Source organism: Danio aesculapii, chromosome 4 (genome assembly GCF_903798145.1).
Source record: "Danio aesculapii chromosome 4, fDanAes4.1, whole genome shotgun sequence".
NCBI lineage: Eukaryota > Metazoa > Chordata > Actinopteri > Cypriniformes > Danionidae > Danio > Danio aesculapii.
The window spans coordinates 4,129,367-4,151,866 of NC_079438.1; the positions used below are offsets into that span (position 1 = coordinate 4,129,367).

At 41.0% G+C, this 22,500-nt stretch overlaps 1 protein-coding gene across 1 annotated transcript in view; it reads right to left on the reverse strand.

Annotated features, from left to right (window-relative positions):
• LOC130221972 (copine-8) overlaps positions 1 to 22,500 on the reverse strand; it is a 133,471-nt gene that overhangs the window by 36,180 nt on the left and 74,791 nt on the right. The window contains exon 10 of the mRNA XM_056454568.1: positions 22,288 to 22,349. Within this exon, the coding sequence (XP_056310543.1) occupies positions 22,288 to 22,349 (62 nt within the window). The remainder of the gene's footprint in view (positions 1 to 22,287; positions 22,350 to 22,500) is intronic.

Sequence of the window (22,500 nt, forward strand, 5' to 3'; positions counted from 1 at the left end):
ACACCCTGAAAAAAGGAGTAGTTTCCTCATGAAAACAACACAAAATGTTGATATCTTACAAAACTAGGCTTGAAGGGTTGATAGTTCACCCAAAAATCAGCCTTCTTCAGTTATCACAAAGCAGTTTCTTGCATCTGTTGAACACAAAAGCTGAAAAAGCAGCAACCATTGACTTCCATAGTGTGTTTATCCTACTGTGGATGGCAGTGGTTAGCAGTTCCCAGCAAAATATCTTCTTTTGTATTCGACAGAAGAAGGAAACACACTGGAACCACTGGATGGTGGGTAAATGATGCCTTTAGCCTCACCAATTAGCAAAGCAATGATCGTGTAAACCAGGGGTGTCAAACGCACGGCCCGCAAATGGCTTTAATCAGGCCCGCGAGATGATTCTGTAAAGTATAAAAATGAGCTGCGATTTTTCCTTAAAAGAAACTGCTGTTCCAATTGTGTCCACTGGATGGCAAACTGTAATTTCATCCGATCCAGAAGTCTGAATCAACGTCAGTTTGACAGCCATCGATGCCCTGCCAAACCACACTGAGGTGTTCTCACGAGGAAACGTAACTACGTCTCATGTTGGCAGTTTCATGGCTAATTCATACAAGTTTAGTCACACGTAAATGTACGATACAAAAAAGTAGGCGTGGCACTTAACCACACCCCTAAACCCAACCGTCATTGGTGGATAAGCAAATCGTACTAAATTGCACGAATGAAATCGTGCGAATTCAAATGAATTAGCTACTAAATTAAAAAGTTAAAGTGCCGTGAGGTCGTGTTGTCCTCAGGCTCCAGCTTTATGTTGATTGTATTTCACGAGTTCACACTTGCAATAGTTTCAGAATAAAGCGTATTTGGCGTGCTGTCCGGGGAGAGGGCTCTGAGCTCGGGGAAGACACCCCAACTCAAGTTATTCCTCTTATCAGGAAACAGAGAGGAATTGGGATTCGAGCGAAGTATCTAGCCCGGCCCCAGAACACTCCCCCCGGGACTGTAATGCTTAAGAGGTGAGGTGACGGGGTGGTGGAGGGATGCTAAAGTCGTAAGATGCTGCAGGTAAGACAGCTTTGGTATATATAGGGGTTTGGGTCAAGAACTGATTGGATAATAGAATAATTGTCAATGACGTATTTGATACTGAAACTTCTGCGCGTGCTCCTCCCGAAATTTGTTTATAAAACATCACTAAAACACAGAAAACAATCTGAAGTTGTTGTTTTTAAGTTATATGTACTATGATTTTACCAGTCCGGCCCACTTGCTAATAGATTTTTCTCCATGCGGCCGCTGAGCTAGTTTGACACCCCTGGTGTAAACAAAGACATTACGTGATTTTCCACCAAATTTATAGACCATCTCAATGTGGTGATGTGATTGGCCGATGAGCGTTTCCTGCTTGGGTCAAACTATTTCCTAACTATATCAAGATGAAGTTCAAGCATAACTTATCATTAAAATAGCTATCATAACATTATTGATCAATAAGCAGAGCTTTTTGGATTCTCGGAAGCTGTAGAAATGTGAAACAGGAAATACGTTAGGACCATTAGCTGTCTGTTTAGTTGTTTACATCCCTCGAAATAGTCTATACTATAAACCAATAGCACTGAAATCTCTTCATGCGGGGCTGCCATAACCATAACGTTGGGTCAAATATTGCCTTTTTTTGTTTCAATAACATTAAAATGACCATTTTTAATCCAGTATTTGGGTTTGTCCATTTTATGAGCCACAAAGAGTTTCTAGAGTGTAACAATTTAATCTTTATAGTGATGCAATGTGAATTGTGTGAGAAAAAATAATCATCAAGATTCTTTGAATTCATCTTCAGTGCCTCCTCCTTTATTTTACCCCAAACGTGCTCAATACTGTTCATGTCTGGTGACTGGGCTGGCCAATCCTGGAGCACCTTGACCTGCTTTCAGGAGCTTTGATGTGGAGGCTGAAGTATGAGAAGGAGCGCTATCCTGCTGGAGAATTTGCCCTCTCCTGTGGTTTGTAATGTAATGGGCAGCGCAAATGTCTTGATACCTCTCAGGCTGTTGATGTTGATCATCCACTCTGCAGATCTCTCGCACGCCCCCATACTGAATGTAACCCCAAACCATGATTTCTCCTTCACCAAACTTGACTGATTTCTGTGAGAATCTTGGCTCCATGCGGGTTCCAGTAGGTCTTCTGCAGTATTTGTGATTGGGATGCAGATCAACAGATGATCCATGGGAAAACTCCACCTTCTGCCACTTTTCCAAATGATCAACTAGAAGTCAAGTTAGTATTTGTTGCTCTTACAACTGGGATCCATGACACGACTTCTGTCAGGTAGTCTATACCAAAAATAGACATTTCCTTGCTAGACAAGAAAACCAAGACAGCCATGCTAGTTGCAGCAATTTCACCAATGCCAAATACTATATAACGAAGGGTAGACAAGGTCAGGGTTCTGTAGGAAGCCCTGGACTAATGTATACAGCTCGCCAAAAGATCATTCAGGACACTGGTACCATTGCAGATGAGCATCCTGATTGATTCTGGCATGAACTGACAGCTAGTGAGGAAACTTGAGCAGAGGTGAACATGACAGTATTTCCAGAGTTTCACACCAAACTGAACAGCTATTGTTTCACTGGAGGGGACATATGACAGTGGTGCAGTTGTGAAAGCTGCGGGTTTGATTTTGCTTGTTATGAAGAACTAGAATGAACAAGTGCTGCCATGTTCTCCACAGAAGGTCTTCTAGGGTGACTTCGAAAGGCTGATCAAGGACATGCGAAAGGTCCGGCGCAGCCTTCACGCGGTACATAGCCCTTGCTGTGGCCAATGCCGATGCTGACCTAGACCTCTCAAAAAAATGTAACTACAGGTCACAACAATGCATAGCACAAGCTCTGTGATTGGTTGGATTGGTACCAGTGACCACTGTGGGTGTGGCTGAGAGCCCCCAGCCTGATGGAGCAAGTGTTTACAAGTGTGGAGTCCCGTGAAGGAGCTCCAGATGGAAACTTGTTTTGTGTTTACCTTATGATTAAAGTTGTTGCACGTCCGCCGGAATGAGCGAGTCTCAGAATGAGCGAGTTTGAGCTACTTGTACATCAAGGATGTGTTCAGATAAAACAAAACACCAGAAACTCGACACAGAGGAACATAAACACCTACTGCCACCTAGTGTTACAGAAGTGTTATCGCAGAGCAACACAAACAGCACGCAGAAGTATAAATGCACGACTACGCGCAAGGCAGGCACCGTGGGTCACACCGATCACTCGACACAGATGTATAAAACAAGCCTTATGGGTCAACACACCTGTGGAAGCTAGTTTTCTCCAGAGTAAAGTTTGATTTATACTTTTCCATTGAGTGCTCGCTTTACCCACACAAAAAGTGGACTCAACTTAAAATTGTAAGGCAACTTGCCGCAATTAAATCAAGGTAATTAACTCATTTTCAATCGAGTCAAGGGCAGTTCTTGCGTTAAAAGTTGACTCAACTTTAAAAAAAAAAGCTGTGCAGCAAGCAGAGCTGAGCCTGTTCAGTACCTGGATGGGAGACCATTTGGGAAAAACTAGGTTGCTGTTGGAAGTGGTGTTAGAGAGGCCAGCAGGGGGTGCTCAACCTGTGGTCTGTGTGAGTCCTAATGCCCCGGTAAAGTGAAGAGAACATTATACTGTCAGTGGGCGCCGTCTTTCGGATGAGACGTTAAATATTAGGTCCCGACTCTCTGTGGTCATTAAAAATCCCATGGCACTTCTCGTCAAAGAGTAGGGGTGTAACTCCGGTGTCCTGGCCAAAGTCTCTCAATCGGCCCTTGCAATCATGGCCTCCCAATCATTCCCATCCATCGAATTGGCTCTATCACTGTCTCTCTACTCCACCAATAGCTGGTGTGTGGTGAGCGCACTGGCGCCGTTGTCCTGTGGCTGCCGTCGCATCATCCAAGTGGATGCTGCACACTGGTGGTGGTGTGGAGAGACCCCCCCTCATGATTGTGAAGCGCTTTGGGTGTATGACCATACACAATAAATGCGCTAAATAAATACACACATTACATTACATTACTAACTAGGGCTGTGCGATTAATTGAAATCGTATTGAAATCCCGATTTGGACACGCACGATAAAGCCTAGTTTGCGCTACAGGGTTTAAAGCCCGATTTAAGCCCGATTTGAAAGTTAGCGAGCTCGTCAACAGTTTGAAAAAAAAATATCTGAGGGTGCTCGGCGCTCGGCAGTCTTTATGTGTGAACTACTGAACAACGCGTCAAAGAGGCTTGCTGACGCATCGTCGACACCTCGCAGATGAAAATCCAATATCTAGCATGCTGAATATTCCAGAGCAGTCGGCCGACTTTACCCCCAGTGCGGTCAGATGATGAGCTGCAGCCAATGAGAGAGCATATCAGCATGAGCTGAATGGCCGTGTGCTCAGGAGCTAAACAGAAACATCTGTGATTGGCCAGAATGGGCATCGATGCACTCGCTTCATTCTGCGTTAACACTGACACAAGAGTAGGCTATATTAACAGAGGAACTCAAATTCTGTAACTATTAGAATTACCATATCATTCATTCTGAGCGTTCTCATATAAGATGTCGTATTGTCACGTCATATTTACATTCAAAGCTTCTATTGAGATATTAAAATTAATCTTTGACTGTCTGTCATCATATTTGATGACACCATTACCCTAAAAATATTATCTTTGGTAATACAGCCTATAAATATGTAGTTACTAGAACATCCACAATGGTCTGGGCCTCTCTTTCATTTTCACTTTTATAAACAGGAGCTATTTCGCGGCACAGAATATGCTGTTTTGAAAGATATATCTGATATTTTTGCTATCAGAAAGTTATGTTTATGTTAGCAGGAAGTTGCTAGGCAAAAAAAGCACGCTTATTTAAAGTCACAGCGAAAAGTAGCAGACATGCATCCCGTCATTTTGACCAATATGGTAATTAAAGGTAGAAATAATCACTTCCTTTCTGTTTTGTAATTAAAAATATAATAATGTTAGATAGAAAATAATTCACAGATATTTAGTAAAAGTCACATGTCAGTTTTATTAAATTACAAAAATTAAAAACTCTGACTGCCTCGGTAGTGCTAGTGTTAAAGCCACATCTCTCCACTTGAACGTCGCAGATGAGCGATTGATCCACTGATGCATCAGCTGACTGACGATGTTTTTAAACGTTCCCTTTAAAGCTTTCACAGAAGTTAAAACACGGTCAGTGATGTCATCAGCACACTAGCAGCCAATAGTGTTCAGCTTTTTCTGCCGGCTCCTCCCTCAACGTTTCATTGGCTGTGCTTGACTGAGCTGTTGGGAAATGAGTTGTTGTCAGATCATGTAGTGTGTGACCCCCCTCTAGTGGATCATTTACGTAGTGTACTTAAAGACACGAAATCAAGTCATGTAGTGTGAACAGCACAGTGATCTGCCTATGTTTAAAGTCATGTAGTGTGAACTAGGCTTAAATCACCTTACAGCACAACTTTCCCGCAGTATGCTATTCGAACCAATCATAATGCAGCGCATCTAAACAGAGCACGAGAACAGGAGACTGAATATCCTGCATGGGGATGATGAGTTCAGCACAGGAGGACTTGGTGCCAAAACAGCAACCCAGGCTACAGAAAACGTAGTGCCGAGGACGTTTCTGGAGGCTGCAAAATGCGTCCCGGGAGGTACGTATTTTTGCAGTTTTTGGTTTTCACGAATTCGCGAGAGGCCGCTGTGTGCGCCTTTTTGACTTCTCGGACGTCTCCCACGAGAGCCGTTCACGCCCGCGCTGTTCTCGCGTGAACCCACTGGAGGCTGCTGTCGAACGAACGTCTGTCTGTCCGACTGTCTGAATGATTGACTGGGCGTCCACCCTCCTCCTTCCCTGAACCCAACCGATTTTACAGATCGACCCGCCGGCCCTAAACCCAACCAACGATTTACAAAAGCCGTCCGGAAAAAGAAAAGCCCTCGTACGATTATTATTTTTTTTACCACGTTTTCGGATTTTACCACACTCTCACCCTGTTATGAACCTCTTCGCTTTATTTCTTGGATTCTGTTTTAGTCTTACCTGATTTCTGGAACCGCTCTTCCCACTCCTAGAGTTTGACGTCATCCACCGGTGACACTTTCACTATCCTGTGTTCTGAAATGATTCCTCACATCGAACGTAAACAATCTGTAGCGGCAATTTTGCACACAGCGTGTCTCAATAATAAAACCATGAGTAAAAGAACTGTTGACGTTTCCCCGCGGTCATGAATCGTCACACGGATTCAGTGCTCCTATTGGATCTTGGATTGACGCTCATCTCAGCTGTTGTCGCACTGCAGGAAAGTATCTGAAATCTTCTGACCCTGCCAGAACTTCATCAGAGGAAAAATCTGATCACAACAAACACTAAGCGTATGTCTGTGAACATGTCAAACCAACGATCACAGATTTTAGCCTAGGATTTCAGCAATCTTTTAGCATTTCCCAAATTTGTCTCAGATGACAAAATCGTTGCTAAAAACACAGTGTAATGGTCTGTTTCTGAGAGGTTACACTGTTCAGATGTACCAGACATAGAGACGAATTATATGTACACCTGAATGTAATCAGAAAAGCAGTGACAGGATAAGAGTAAGTGATGTAGACGCTGAAAAGAAAGTGGCCTAACACTGAGCCCTGTGGGACACCAGCTCATTCCTGCACTTGAAGATCAAGTTTCCTGCAGAGTTTAGAGCTGCATCTAATCAAACACACCCGAAACAGATCATCAAGGACTTGGGTTCATTAAAAATTACAGGCAGGTGTATAAAAGGCAAGGCAGATCTCAAAGAGCACTGAATACCCCTGCTGTAGGGACTTGATGAAGAGTGCAAATCAAATAAAGCATGTCTGACGTGCGTTTAATGTCTGATTGATATTTCGTCATTAATATTTAATAATGGATATTTTCTTGGCCTACTTTGGGTCGATTAGTACCAAATGAGCATGGTGTCAACGCCACAGCCTACCTGAGTATTGTTGCAAACCATGTCCATCCCTTTATGACCAGTGTCTCCATCTTCTGATGGCTACTTCCAGCAGGATAACGCACCATGTCATAAAGCGCCAATCATCTCAGACTGGTTTCTTGAACATGACAATGAGTTCACTGTACTCAAATGGCCTCCACAGTCACCAGATCTAAATCCAATAGAGCACCTTTGGGATGTGGTGGAACGGGAGACTGGCATCATGGATGTGCAGCCGACAAATCTGCGGCAACTGCGTGATGCTATCATGTCAATATGGAGCAAAATCTCCGAGGAATATTCCCAGTACCTTGTTGAATCTATGCTACGAAGGATTAAGGCAGTTCTGAAGTCAAAAGAGGGTCCAATCCGGTACTAGAAAGGTGTACCTAATAAAGTGGCCAGTGAGTATACGTGCATTGGGATTTTTTTCCCCCTAAAGTCAGCTGAAAAACAATCTGTAGCTATGTGAGAGGTACCTGACCGCCATCAGAAAGGCAGAAGCTGAAAAGCATCATCCAGGAGATTAAAGGGGAAAAGATCATAGCCGTGCGCTCCTACAATGCCACGCACATTCTGTCCAATAGGGAATGACAGTCCTGTAACTAAGAGCGCAGAAAGGGACCTAACACCGAGCCCCTGTGGCTTTGTGGCAGCAGCAACTTATTGTGGCACACGCAATCTAAGTGTTTGTAATGGGGGCGGTTACTGCGAATGCAGGTGCGAAACTCATCGCCTGAGAAAATGAGAGTTGGAAGATGAGGGCTGCCTCTGCCGCAGATGGGACTCAGATGTTCAGAGAATATCAGCTTTTATTATTTGACTAAATCACAAAGACACCTGCTTCGAGAATTGGAGGTAAAGATGAGCGGTATTGGTGTGGGAGCGAATGAAATGCAGTCTTATAGAGATCAGCCTCTTCAGGAAATGCATTTAAAATGTATGCGTGATATAAATATGCTATTATTAAAAGGGAAAACAGTATAGCGATACAACAGCTGGGTCAATCCTATACAGAATAGCCAGTTCTGTTTCATTAAATCACAATAATTTTATTAAACCTTTATTTGAAACTATATATAATTCATTTTTTAAATTAGTTTAACTGATATCAACTGATCTATTGGCTGTTTCTGGTTAAAAAATAGATATTTACTAAAATAAATGTAATAAATTATATCTAAAAATAAACAATAAGTTGATTATTTTTCATATTTTCACGATCACCAGCAATCTAACATCCAGAGATCACTGGTAAACATTCGCTTTCACACGAACTACAAATCTGCCATGTTATGGACTACATATTCAGTCATGCAACACACATACACACCTGCTCCAAGTCTCCGCTGATTAGACTTTCACAGCTGATACTGCACTACATAAGCAGCACAAACACACCCTAGTGGCTGAGTCTTGTTATCTGTAAAGTGCCATTACAACGCGTTTTCCTTGCCTTCCGTGTTTTTGAACCTTTGCTTTGTTTTGTTTGTTTTACGTTGCCTGCTGCCTGCCTTGTGACCATCTGCCTGTTTATCGAATACGACTCTGGATTGCCCGTATACAACTGTTTGCTCCTGTGTTGATCATTGCTTGCTTGACAATTCTAATAAACCTGCATTTGAAAGCCTTTTTTTAATATATATTAATATATTATTATTTTGAGCATGAAAAAAAATATATATATATAAATAGATTTTTTCTCTTTCTTAATTAATTTTAGCTGACGTCGCCATATCCACTGGGTGTTCGAACTTTATCTTAAATACATTTATTAAAATATATTCTTAATTTCAGTGAGTTTTTATTCTACTTTATCCTATTTTAATATGTTAATTGACTTAATTAATGCACATCTTAACTTGATGTTTTACGTTCGTTTAATTGATGTAAGTTGAAGTGAGTTGTAAAGTTTAACTCACCTTAAATTGTCCTTCGGCTTAGTCCCTTATTTATCAGTGGTCGCCACAGCAGAATGAACCGCCAACTATTCCAGCATATGTTTTACACAGCGGACGCCCTTCCAGCTGCAACCCAGTACTGGGAAACACTCATACACCCTCATACACTGCAGCCAATTTAGTTAATCAATTCCCCTGTAGAGCATGTGTTTGGACTGTGGGGGAAACCGGAGCACCTGGAGGAAACCCAATGCCAACATGCAAACTCCACACAGAAATGCTAACTGACCCAGCCGGGACTCAAACAGGCGACCTTCTTGCCGCAGTGTAGATGATATCTCAAAATTTCTTTCCATCTACCGCCAGAAACACTGTCAAATACATGAATTATGAACTACCAACCTGACCAGGCCAGCAAAATAACATTCCTATTGTTGAACCCTGACAAGGATGGATTAAAGTCCACAGGATCCATCATGCTGGGACAGATTTCGGGTAGCGTGATAGAATGATTCATTAATAAAAGTTGCATTACTTCAGTTGTTTTTCCAGAGAGCTCCTGAAAGCTGATGAGGTGTTCAGTATGCATGAGTCGGTGGCTGGAGAAATGCCCAGTGACATCAGCACAGATGTTGTTGACTAGAGGTGAGGGGACACTGTCCATCTGGACACCAGAGGCTTCAGGCCATGAAGCAATTTAGTTAGTACTGCAATATACATCCTTCAGCCATACATGCGGACTACATCTTAATGTATTTTCAACACAGGCTCATTCTGAAAATGTAGTCCTGTATACATTTCTGGAGATCGCGAATTATGTAGCCAGAAGTACGTATGGCTGCATTTCGTCTTTAAAATGAATGCTACGAGGCGGTGTGACGCCGTTTCTTTTCTCGCTTACCAGCCGACCGTTTACCTTCATATAGATGGCATTTCTGCTGTTATCATTTGTCCGGTAGCTTGACACGTACGTTGGCGGACTTGAGATGCAGAGAGAAGTCGACCACGATGACGGGGTTCAAGTACGGCGAAGAACGGTTCCAGAAAGTGGGTATGACAAAAACAAAAGCGAAAAAACTAAACAAAAAACAAGTAAATAACAGGGTGAGAACTTGGTAAAATCTGAAAACATGGTAAAAATCAGGTGGCCCCGAGGGCTTTTCTTTTTCTGGATTGCTTTTTAAAACACTATTGGTTGGGTTTGGGGAAGGGAGTAGTTGGGGGATCGGTTGGCCAGTTAGTCAGTAAGTCAGTCGACAGCGGGCCTCTGGTGGATTTATGTGAGAACAGCAGGTGTGAATGGCATTCGCGAGAGATATTTGAGATCTGAGAAAGCACACACAGCGCCCTCTGGTGGATTCGTGAAAAAAAAAACGTACCTTCTAGGACGTATTTGGCGCTCTCAAGAAAAGTATATAGGGGTACGTAATCAGAATGAGCCTGGGTTGTGTATTTTCCTTATGGTTGGGTATCGAGAACAGTACCATTTTAGAACAGGTTCCAAACTTCAAAGAGATCTATTCCTGACATTTTCAGCGATTCTCGCAGTGAGGATTTAACAGTTGTACCTATCTGCCAGGACACGCAACAATGTTTCCATGAATACGCTGCTCATATTTAAACCCAGTAACATTAGCAGTTCTAAAGTAATACTTTAATAATACAAATGGCTATAAAGGCTCATTATTACTCATCATAAGCTGCTTTATTGTGTGAGCGACTGGGAGCGACTGTTGCATTCCTATCACTGCAGCTAAAACCTGTAGACAGACCTCTGATGCGAGGGATCTTTCGCACAGTCAAGTGTCTCTTTAGGTAGAATTTTCTCAGACTATACTTGGGGAAATGACCTTATGCTTTACACTAGTGGTCCTCAACCACTGGGCCGTGGACCGGTACCAGTCCGTGGATCAATTGGTACCGGGCCGCTCAAGAAATTATGAATTATTTCCATTTTATTTATTAAAGTCTGAACGATCTTTTATTTTGAAAAATCTTTTATTTTGAAAAATGACCATATTCTCTCGCTTACATCTCGATTACTTGAGCACCTAAATTTAACCCACAAGCAGCAAAATGAGTAAGAACAGATCTTTGGAAAAGGGAAAAATGCCCAGTGAAGGACCCACGAACTACCAAGGAATGGATCCGCAACTCATTTGTCAACAAATAAGGTGAATCAAGTGTATCTGTGCAAGAAGATCAACCCTTAGGGGTCGTTCACATATCGAGTCTTTTCTAGAGTTACTGCAAGTTCGTTATTTCCAATGGATGTGCGCGCCTTCCAGACGCACCCAGTTGAATAAATGCTGCGAGTGCACAGCGAGTCACGTGACAAGAACTGACCGATCAGCTTCAGCTTGTATGGAATATAGACATTACGGTAGACTAATAATCTCAGACAAACACAGCACACCCAAACACTGCAGTGTTTTTTAATATTCTCCATAAATAAAAATTGCATCAGAGCTGCAGCTATGTTTTGTCAGCTTGTCATCATCTGAGAAAACGGCTGATGGTCGCCTTGCAACTTACGAACCACCCACGCCCAGGTCCACAGTAAAATTATCAAGCATTGACCGGTCATTGGTGAAAAAAAGATTGAGGACCACCTCTTCACACAACACTTAGCGGTTTTTAATGGATAACGCACTAATATTAGCTAATAATAATATAAGCTAATATTAGCAACTGCTGTATCTCACATTCAGGTACAAAACGCAGACGAACACACTGTCAACTTACAATTAAAGTTGTTAAACTAGCGTCTAAACTAGATTAACATCTGCTCAAAGATAGCAGGACAGTCTCTTGAAAAATTACTTGATCTTCCTCATCGCAAGACCCTTATAAGGCTGGCTAAGAATATTATTTGGAACCGTAGTCATGTGTTGATTCATCAATATGTACAATAAGAGTCTAATCGCTAATCACTGTATCATATCTTAACATATCGTATTGTATCATATTGCATTGTTTGTATCGTATCACATATCCTGATATAACTAGCAATGCTAACACGGAGCACTTCACGATGACAAACAGCTAGTGTTTCTCTCTTCTCCATCATCCGTGTGTCTTTCTGTCTGCGGCGTCTCTGAGCAGTGATTGACACTAGCATGAAGTGCGCCTCATTAGCTGCAGGAGATGAAGAGCACAGCCATTGTGATGAAGAACAATCCAATCAGTTAATTGGTATTAGGAAGCCCTGGAGGAGAGAAACTCTGCCTGCATCTGCAGCGCTAAATTACAGCCTTGCGTGTGGAGTTATCTCAAAGGACAGCTGTTGTCAGCCGCGTTGGGGAAGATTTTGCACCCTGGATTGAGCTACGCTAGCAGCTGTCTTTATACATCACAGAGAAAAAGTTGCGGAGTTTCACGATTCATTAACTATTTAATGTTGTCGCATGTAGACTCCAGTCTTATTTGCTTTAATCTATTGCCATCTAATGGGATTTCAACTGGCAGAATGGATTCAGTGTTATTGTTAACAGCTTTGCATCTGTTAGCTTAACCGCTATTTAGCGCTCACATACAACAAGACAGGACAAGCCTACACAGAATATATATGATGTAAATGAGTAGCGAAAGGAACGTCAACTCATTTTACTCCCATATTTGTGAATGAACTGAATATTTAGGTTGGAATTGATGCGTTTGGAAGTGACTGAATAATGAAACCTGGGCGGTTCATGTAAGAACGGGGCCAAATGTGTGTAGATGAAAATTTCAGGCTTCCAACTCTAAGTCTAATGTCAAATTCCATGACTTTCACTGACTAAAATGTTGAATTTCCATGACCTACAGTGTTGAGAGTGTTACTTTAAAAAAGTAATTAGTTATAGTTACTGATTACTTCTTCTAATTAGTAACTAGGTTAGTACTTGAATGATACAATTACAAAAGTAATAGACGAATGGACAGACAATTGGATGGGCAGATATACATGGATGGATGGACAAATGGATGAACCAATGGATGAACAAATGGATAAATGAATGAACACACAGATAGGGATGGATGAATGGATGGATGGATGACTGGGCGAATGGATGGATGAATCTACAGACAAAATGGATGGATGGACGGATGGAGAGATGAACGAATGAACAGGCAGATAGGGATGGATGGATTGATGAATGGATGGATGGATGAATGGATGGATGGATAGATGGATGGATAAATGGATGGATGAATGAAAGGAGGAATGGACAGACAGACATAGATGGATGGATGGATGGATGGATGGGTGGATGGATGAATGGCTGAATAAACAAATTGACGGTCGAATGGACAGACAAATGGACAAACAAATCGATGAACAGATGGATATGGATCGATGGATGTATGGATGGATGGATGGACAAATAAATGAAAGAATGGATAGACAAATGAATGGACAGACAGATATAGATGGATGGATGGATGGATGGATGATGGATGAATGGACGGATGGATGGATGGATGGATGGACAAATGGATGGACTGATAGACATGGATGGATGGATGGACAAATGGATGAATGAATGAATGAATGAATGAACTGGCAGATAGGGATGGATGGATTGATGAATGGACGGATGGATGGACAAATTGATGGATGAATGAATGAACAGACGAATAGACAAATGAATGGACGGACAGATAAATTTGGATGGATGAATGGATAGATGGATGATGGATTATTGAATTGACAAATCAACAGATAAATAGATGAACGAATGGAAAGAGGAATGGACAGACAGACATGGATAATGGCTGGATGAACAAATTGATAGTTGAATGAACAGACAAATGGATAAGCAAATCAATGAACAGATAGATATGGATGAATGGATGGATGGATGGATGGACAAATAAATGAAAGAATGGATGGACAAGTAGACAAATGAATGGACAGCTAGACATGGATGGATGGATGGAAAAATGGATGGACAAATGTATGAATGAATGAACAGGCAGATAGGGATGGATGGATTGATGAATGGATAGATAAACAAATGGATGGATGAATGAATGAATGGATAAATGAATGAATGGACAGATGAATGGACAAACGAATCGATGGACAGATATATATAGATGGATGAATGGATGGATGGATGGATGATGGATTATTGAATGGACAAATCAACTGATAAATGGATGAACAAATGGAAGGAGGAATGGACAGACACATGGATGGATGAATGGATGGATGGATGAACAAACTGATGGTCGAATGGACAGACAAATGGACAAACGAATGGATGAACAGATAGATATGGATGGATGGAAGGATGGATAGATAGATGGATGGATGGATGGATGGATGGATGGATGGATGGATGGACGGATGGACGGATGGACAAATGGACAAACAAATGGACAAACAGATAGATTTGGATGGATGGATGGATGAATGGATGGATGGATGAATGAATGGACAAATAAATGAAAGAATGGATGGACAAGTAGACAAATGAATGGACAGCTAGACATGGATGGATGGATGGAAAAATGGATGGACAAATGTATGAATGAATGAACAGGCAGATAGGAATGGATGGATTAATGAATGGATAGATAAACAAATGGATGGATGAATGAATGAATGAATAAATGAATGAATGGACAGATGAATGGACAAACGAATCGATGGACAGATATATATATAGATGGATGAATGGATGGATGGATGGATGGATGATGGATTATTGAATGGACAAATCAACTGATAAATGGATGAACAAATGGAAGGAGGAATGGACAGACACATGGATGGATGAATGGATGGATGGATGAACAAACTGATGGTCGAATGGACAGACAAATGGACAAACGAATGGATGAACAGATAGATATGGATGGATGGAAGGATGGATAGATAGATGGATGGATGGATGGATGGATGGATGGATGGATGGACGGATGGACAAACAAATGGACAAACAGATAGATTTGGATGGATGGATGGATGGATGAATGAATGGACAAATGGATGAACAGATGTACAGAGAGATAGACATGGAAAGATGGATGAATAACTGGATGGACATATGGATAAATGGACGTATAGATAACCAAATGAATGGACAGATAGACATGGATGGATGGATGGATGGACGATTGAATGAAGGAATAGATGGACAAATGGACCAACAAATGGACAGACAGATAGGGATGGATGGATGGACGAATGGATGGAGGAACAAATGGGCAAACAAATGGATAGAAAGATAGATTTGGATGGATGGATGGACTGATGGATGGATGGACAGACAATGGTCAAATAGATGGATGGATGGATAGATAGACAATGGTCAAATGGACGAATGAATGCATGGATAGATAGGAATGGATGGACAGATTGATGAAAGAATGGACAGACAGACAGACATGGATGGATAGACAGACAAATGGATGGACTGATAGACATGGATAGACAAACGGATGGATGGATGGATGGATGGATGGATGGATGGATGGATGGATGGATGGATGGACAGACAATGGTCAAATGGACAATGGTCAAATGGATGGATGGATGGATGGATGGATGGATGGATGGATGGATGGATGGATGGATGGATGGATGGATGGATGGATGGATGGATGGATGGATGGATGGATGGATGGATGGATGGATGGATGGATGGATGGATGGATGGATGGATGGATGGATGGATGGATAGATAGATAGATAGATAGATAGATAGATAGATAGATAGATAGATAGATAGATAGATAGATAGATAGATAGATAGATAGATAGATAGATAGATAGATAGATAGATACCAGATTTCCCCCAACCACAACCTCTAGCCGACTGCATCCCTCTTGAAACCCAGAGCTGGTAAAGTGGATGTGTTAACTTTAGCTCACAGCAGTAAGTGTGCTCACACTTAGTCTGAGTATTTTGCTGTGGGCAAAAGCATAAACACTGTCATGCAGAATTACACTAACAGTGTTTCAGACTGCAGCAGCCAACAGGTGCAGAGAAGCTTTTATCACGGCGCAGAAAAAAAAAAAAAAGCGCATAAATATGGAGACCGAAAACACGACCGCCATTACGTAATGCAAGAGAGTTCTCCACTAAATCCATTTACAGCCATACACAACTTTCCACTCTAGCCGTTCACACAGTGAAAAACAGCAGCCATTACTGCCAAGAATCATCGCTTTGGGAGTTTATTTAAAGTCAAACATGTACATGTCTTTCTGATTACATGCTTAAAGTTTATATTATGCTTTAATTGTTTGTTCTAAAATGGGATATTTTAAAGGGACTTTGCATGTTAAAGTGACTGAAATGTTGCAGATCCACTATAAAACAATCATAAAGATGAACAGATTGAAAATACGTTAACATAACTTATTGTAAAGTGTTGCAGAAACAATTAAGAGGAGTCTACAAGTGTGCTTTATGCAAGATTTTATCGCTGAGTGAGTTGTAAAATGTACAATTTCTAAGTATTTACTTTCATTTTTTTCAATGTACATTTGGAGATGTGTGTTTATATATATATATACTGTTGAAGTCAGAATTATTAGCCCCCCTTTTTATTTTTCCCCCAATTTCTGTTTATCAGAGAGCAGATTTCTTCAACACATTTCTAATCATAATAGTGTTAATAACTCATCTCTAATAACTGATTTATTTTCTCTTTGTCATGATGACAGTAAATAATATTAGACTAGATATTCTTCAAGACACTTCTATACAGCTTAAAGTGACATTTAAAGGCTTAATTAGGTTAATTAGGTTAACTAGGCAGGTTAGAGTAATTAGGCAAGTTATTGTATATCGATGGTTTGTTCTGTAGATTATCGAAAACAAATATAGCCTAAAGGGGCTAATAATATTGACCTTAAAATGGTGTTTAAAAAATTAATAACTGCTTTCATTCTAGCCGAAATAAAACAAATGAGACTTTCTACAGAAGAAAAAATATTATCAGACATACTGTGAACATTTCTTTGCTCTGTTAAACATAATTTGGGAAATATTAATAAAAAAAAAGAGGAAAAAAAAATCAAAGGGGGGCTAATAGCTCTGACTTCAACTGTATATATGTATATATATATATATATATATATATATATATATATATATATATATATATATATATATATATATATATATATATATTGTACATTCAATGCTGTCCAGTGATACTTTGTTAATTCTAAAGGCTGTGAAAATTGAATGTAACAATGTAAAAATGTAACAATGTCAGCTGTCAGCTAAGAACAGGAAACTGAGGCTACAATTCACACAGGCTCACCAAAACTGCACAATAGAAGATTGGAGAAACGTTGCCTGGTCTGATGAATCTCCATTTCTGCTGCCACATTCGGATGGTCGGGTCAGAATTTGGCATCAACAACATGAAAGTATGGATCCATCCTGCCTTGTATCAGCGGTTCAGGCTGGTGGTGGTGGCGTAATGGTGTGGGGGAGATTTTCTTTGGGTCCATTAGTACCAATTGAGCATGGTGTCAACACCACAGCCTACCCGAGTATTGTTGCTTACCATGTCCATCCCTTTATGACCACAGTGTCTCCATCTTCTGATGGCTACTTCCAGCAGGATAACGCAAAAAGCGTGAATCATCTCAGACTGGTTTCTTGAACATGACAATGAGTTCACTGTACTCAAATGGCCTCCACAGTCACCAGAGCTCAATCCAATAGAGCACCTTTGGGATGTGGTGGAACGGGTGATTGGCATCATGGATGCCGACAAATCTGCAGCAACTGTGTGATGCTATCATGTCAATATGGAGCAAAATCTCTGAGGAATATTTCCAGTATCTTGTTGAATCTCTGCCATGAAGGATTAAGGAAGTTCTGAAGGCAAAATGGAGTCTAACCTGGTACTAGTAAGGTGTAGCTATGGGACAGGTCAGTTCAGATGTTGCTGATTTGAAATTTAATTGCATGTTCAGTAGGCAGTTTTTAAGATTTCAGGATTGTCCCATTCATTTAGATAGGACTTTGGTCTTGGATGAGCTTACAAATGGGACCTTACAATCAAGTAACCACTATTATCTACTGTAAAATTAAATGATCTGGTCATCTCTGCCTTCCTCAGTAAATAAATGATGAGCAGGAGCGTGAGAGATCTTTCACCAAAACATCTCCAGCTGAAAGGAAGGAGTAGCCTTTAAAATCTGGTGGTGCGGTGTCAGAGCAGAGGTGACTGCAGTCTTCATACTGCCACCATAATGAAAAGCAGCGCTCGATGTGGGAGTTCAATCTGACACGCATGGTTTATCCTGCCAACTTTTCAACGTACGCACACACACACCTAAACACACACACTGCAAACACCTGTGCTAAGATTAGTAACCTCATCCATCAGCTACCATCGATGGATTGATCACGCGTGGTGTCTAACATGAAGGCTGTCATCTGCGTTGGCAGAATAATTATCCAGGAGTGCATTAGGAAGCTGACGAGCTCTGAGTTTAGGATATCAGAAGTTAGAGTCTCCGTGAAATCAAAATGAAGGTTTTTGAGGTCGGAGTATCAATATGTTAGTCTAAAAGTTGACATGAAAAGTAAGTAAGATTGTACTTTCTTCCTCTCCCATGACGTATATGCAGTTGAAACAGTCCCGAAATCAGAGAAAATGTTGGGCAGTGCATGATTTTGTCCTTTGGGAACCAATTGGATTGTTGGAAGATTGGTGTTGCTGACAAAACGAAACAATACTGACGAATGGATGAAGGCAGAACTCATAGCTCTGCCCTAAAAGACTGATAGCTCCACCCTAAAGGCATTCCATGTGACCGGAACTGAAGGAAAAGTTCTTTCGGGGGAGAGGGAAGGTTATGATACGTGATTAAAGATTCTGAGGGCTAATGAATAGTGCGCAGATGCGTTGTTTAGAACAAGCACTACTACATACAAATACAAATAAGTAGTGTACATTTTGATTCCATACAGACTTTAAGGTAATCTAATCTAGTGTGCCCAAAACATTGACACACTTCACATTTAGAAGAGACAAACATTAAAATCTTAAGGTTTGTCACTTTTGATGAATCAACAATTTATTATCACGCTTCAGTTGCTCATCCAAACTTCTGACCAATCAAATGCTCTCTAGTAGAGATGCGCGGATTAGCTGAAATGACACCCGAATTCGTGGCTTCATACTAATCATCCACTTATTTCTGATATATGTATCCGCACCCGATCGTCACTTTAATCATTTAATTCTTCGTTTTAGGCATGATAGGTCACCGTCAGGGAAGGAGCAAACTGAACAGGAGCTCTAGGCAAAAGGTGAACATGCCGCCCTCATACCGAAAGCAAAAACGAGATGGGGGTGTGATTGTGCGACCGGGGCGGTGGGGGGATTGTCACAGATGAAAGAGAGAACCGGTGGGCTATAATGGACGTCACCCTCTTTATTCTGCCGCCAGGGTCGCCTCTATGGACGCGCCGGCTCTGGTCACCGTGGATATTAACAGCAGATTCAGTGAGCTAATCTTGAACGTTTTTAAATGGACATTTATTTATAAAAAACAAAAGTTTGTCTTTAGACAACATTTTCTTCATTTTCAAATAGATACAGAAAGTCAAAATAAGACATTTGAGCTTTTACAGATACAGGAACAAGATAACAAAAAGGGTGCCACTTCAGCCTAAACGGCAGCTATGTTGTGTTTACTTGGCCTTTTTCTTCGCACTGTGCGAAAACAGAATAACCTAGCATCTACTGTGCCTGGATTCGGGCGATTCCGCCTCGCCTCCAAAACGCGGCCAGCTGCACTGAATTGAGCGTCCGCTCGCACCGCGTGCTGTAGGAATGAACAAGATTCTCTTCGCAAGGCACTGCGTTGTGGAAATAAGCAATCTTGTTTCTCCCAGAACGATAGCAGATTTTCCTCTTGATGACTCCTCTAACTGAAACTTTGAACAGTGGGCTACTCTTGCACTTCATCCATTATTTTGGGTGTCTCATCTTCCCATTCTGCAAAGCCCTCTCTCTGCTTTTTCGCTGGTCCACTGCCATGTCCTACATCCACCCGCAACCGACCCGTAATTAATCATAATGTATTGTTTTATTACTCGACCCACGGATTATGCACAGCGCCCACGGATATAACTGCCTACTCTCTAGTATTTGATACATGCTGCCCCCTATCATGACGCTATTGCCGATAATGAAATCTGTCATTTACTCATGTCCAGTGGTGTAAAGTAACTACAAACACTCAACTTACCGTAATTGAGTAGTTTTTCTCAGGAAAGTTTTAAAAATGTGTACCTTGAGTACATTTTTACTGCAGTATTGGTACTGTTACTCCTCTATTTTCCTTCAGCCTGCAGTCACTACTTTATTATTGCTTGTCTATGGGGATTAGAAAAATCAGTCCTGCGAGTCCAATCAGATCACACACAGAAGGTAAATCGCCTCATAATGAACTACCTCAAGACATGAGCGATTTATAACTGCAGCAAACTGTTTGGAAGTATTCAAAGTGTCCAAGAAGATGTCCAAACTCTTTACATGCATTAAACCCAGAGACTGTTTAGATGCATGTCACTGATGAGAAGATGACGGATGTTTACTGTATGATGACCGAAATGGCCTTAAACAGCCAGCAGGCCCAAGACATCAACATGACGTTAGATTGACGTTGTACCCCAACATCATAGGGACGTTGCATTTTGTTTGGAAATGAAAATCGAGTTGACGTCAGAACTCAATGTCAGGCCAACGTCAATGTCTAACATCCAACCTAAAACCAACCAAATATCAACGTCTAATGATGTAACTGCTTGACGTTGTGTGGACGTTACCACTATTGACATTTATCAGACGTTGGATTTTGGTTGTCATACCTGAGGAATAAAGGTCAGTATTTGACGTCAATATGATGTTGGTTTAAGTCGATGTTGGTTAAGTCGAAGTTGGTTGGGTCAATTTTGGATATTGGTTACTTTCTAACAACCTAAAATCAACCAAATATCAACGTCATTATTGGACATCAAAATAACATTGTCCTTAGACGCTGGCTATTCGTTGAATTTTGGTCACCTGACGTCACAACCTATATCTAACCTATTGTTAACGTCTTATGACGTTGTGTGCCTGCTGGGAAATAACTAGATGCACTACAGAATGTTACGTTTACACACATCTACAAATTACATGTAAACGCATAAGTTTTTACAGTGTAATATTCACTACTCACTACTCTTGAGTACTTTTGAAAGGGCTACTTTTTACTCATACTTTGAGTAATATTTACAGCAGATACTTTTACTCGACTTGCACTACATTTTTAGGCAAGTAATGGTACTTTTACTTGAGTATGATGTTTGAGTATGATGTTTCTTTCCACCACTGCTCATGTCAAAAAGCGGTCAAACCGAGAGTTACTTGAATTAAACTCTTGATACAAAAAGAATAGAGTCTGTGTTGATCTGAGTTCCTTATTCGTTTCGAAACACACGCAGCACCTCTCTACACAAAATACACACACTGCAAATCCTCACAACGGAATATGCCCTGCAAATCCATACAACGCATGCAAATAACATGGAGCACAGTGGACGTGCTTTAAAGAGATGAGGCCATCAGCTTTATTACACTCTGACTGGCAAATTTAAGCTATAAACAGAAGGCGTTTAGCTGTTTATACAGTAAATAGGGGAGGGGCTAGTCCAGGGATGGGCAAACTCGATCCTGGAGGGCCGGTGTCCCTGCATAGTTTTGCTCCAACCCTAATCAAACACACCTGCTTGTAGCTTTCTAGTGATCTTGAAGACACTAATTAGGGTGTTCAGGTGTGTTTGATTAGTGTTGGAGCAAAGCTCTGCAGGGACACCGGCCCTCAAGGATCGAGTTTGCCCATGTCTGGGCTAGTTTATGTCCTGCCCTGTCTTTCAGTTTCAGTGTTTTTAAACATCGAATAAAAAATGCACATTTCTAAACACTTCACAGGATCTTTAAATGCACCGGTTTGCTGTCCACAGGACATGTATTGTTTGTTGGCACGTCGAAATCTTGAAGCTTCGCAACTTTTACGCATCTTCTGTTACGAATTGCCAAGGTTTCAGTAAACAAGGCTTTGCTATAATAGTTTTTGCAAAACCATATAAAATCCACATGACTCGTGATGGTTCACTCAGATCGCCCCCTACTTGTAAATCACTGAACAAATTTCGTTTTTTTTTTTGATCTCTAAGTTGACGAGTTTTTAATGAGACGTTTGTCTAATTAAAATGAAAAAATATTAAAATAGTAGCTAAAGTCTCTCATTTCAATTCTCATGTTCAATTGATTCGAATGTTTGAAAAGCTTCGTTTCTCCTATCACCAGTTTAAGCACAAGAAAAGAGAGTTTGCGAATAGGAAAAACGTCACTTACCCGCCTTTGATGTAATCCAGGAACGTGACTTCGGTATCAACGAGAAATGACAGCAGTGTCACCTGGGAACACGGAGATAGAAAAGCTCGTCATGTCAGTCTGTCAGTGATTCATTGAATCTTCTGAGGGAAACTGGTTTGGATTTAGCAACAGCATAAAGAAGTGTTGGGGAAGCTTCTTTTGAAAGTACAAGTTAGACAAAATTCAAAGTAC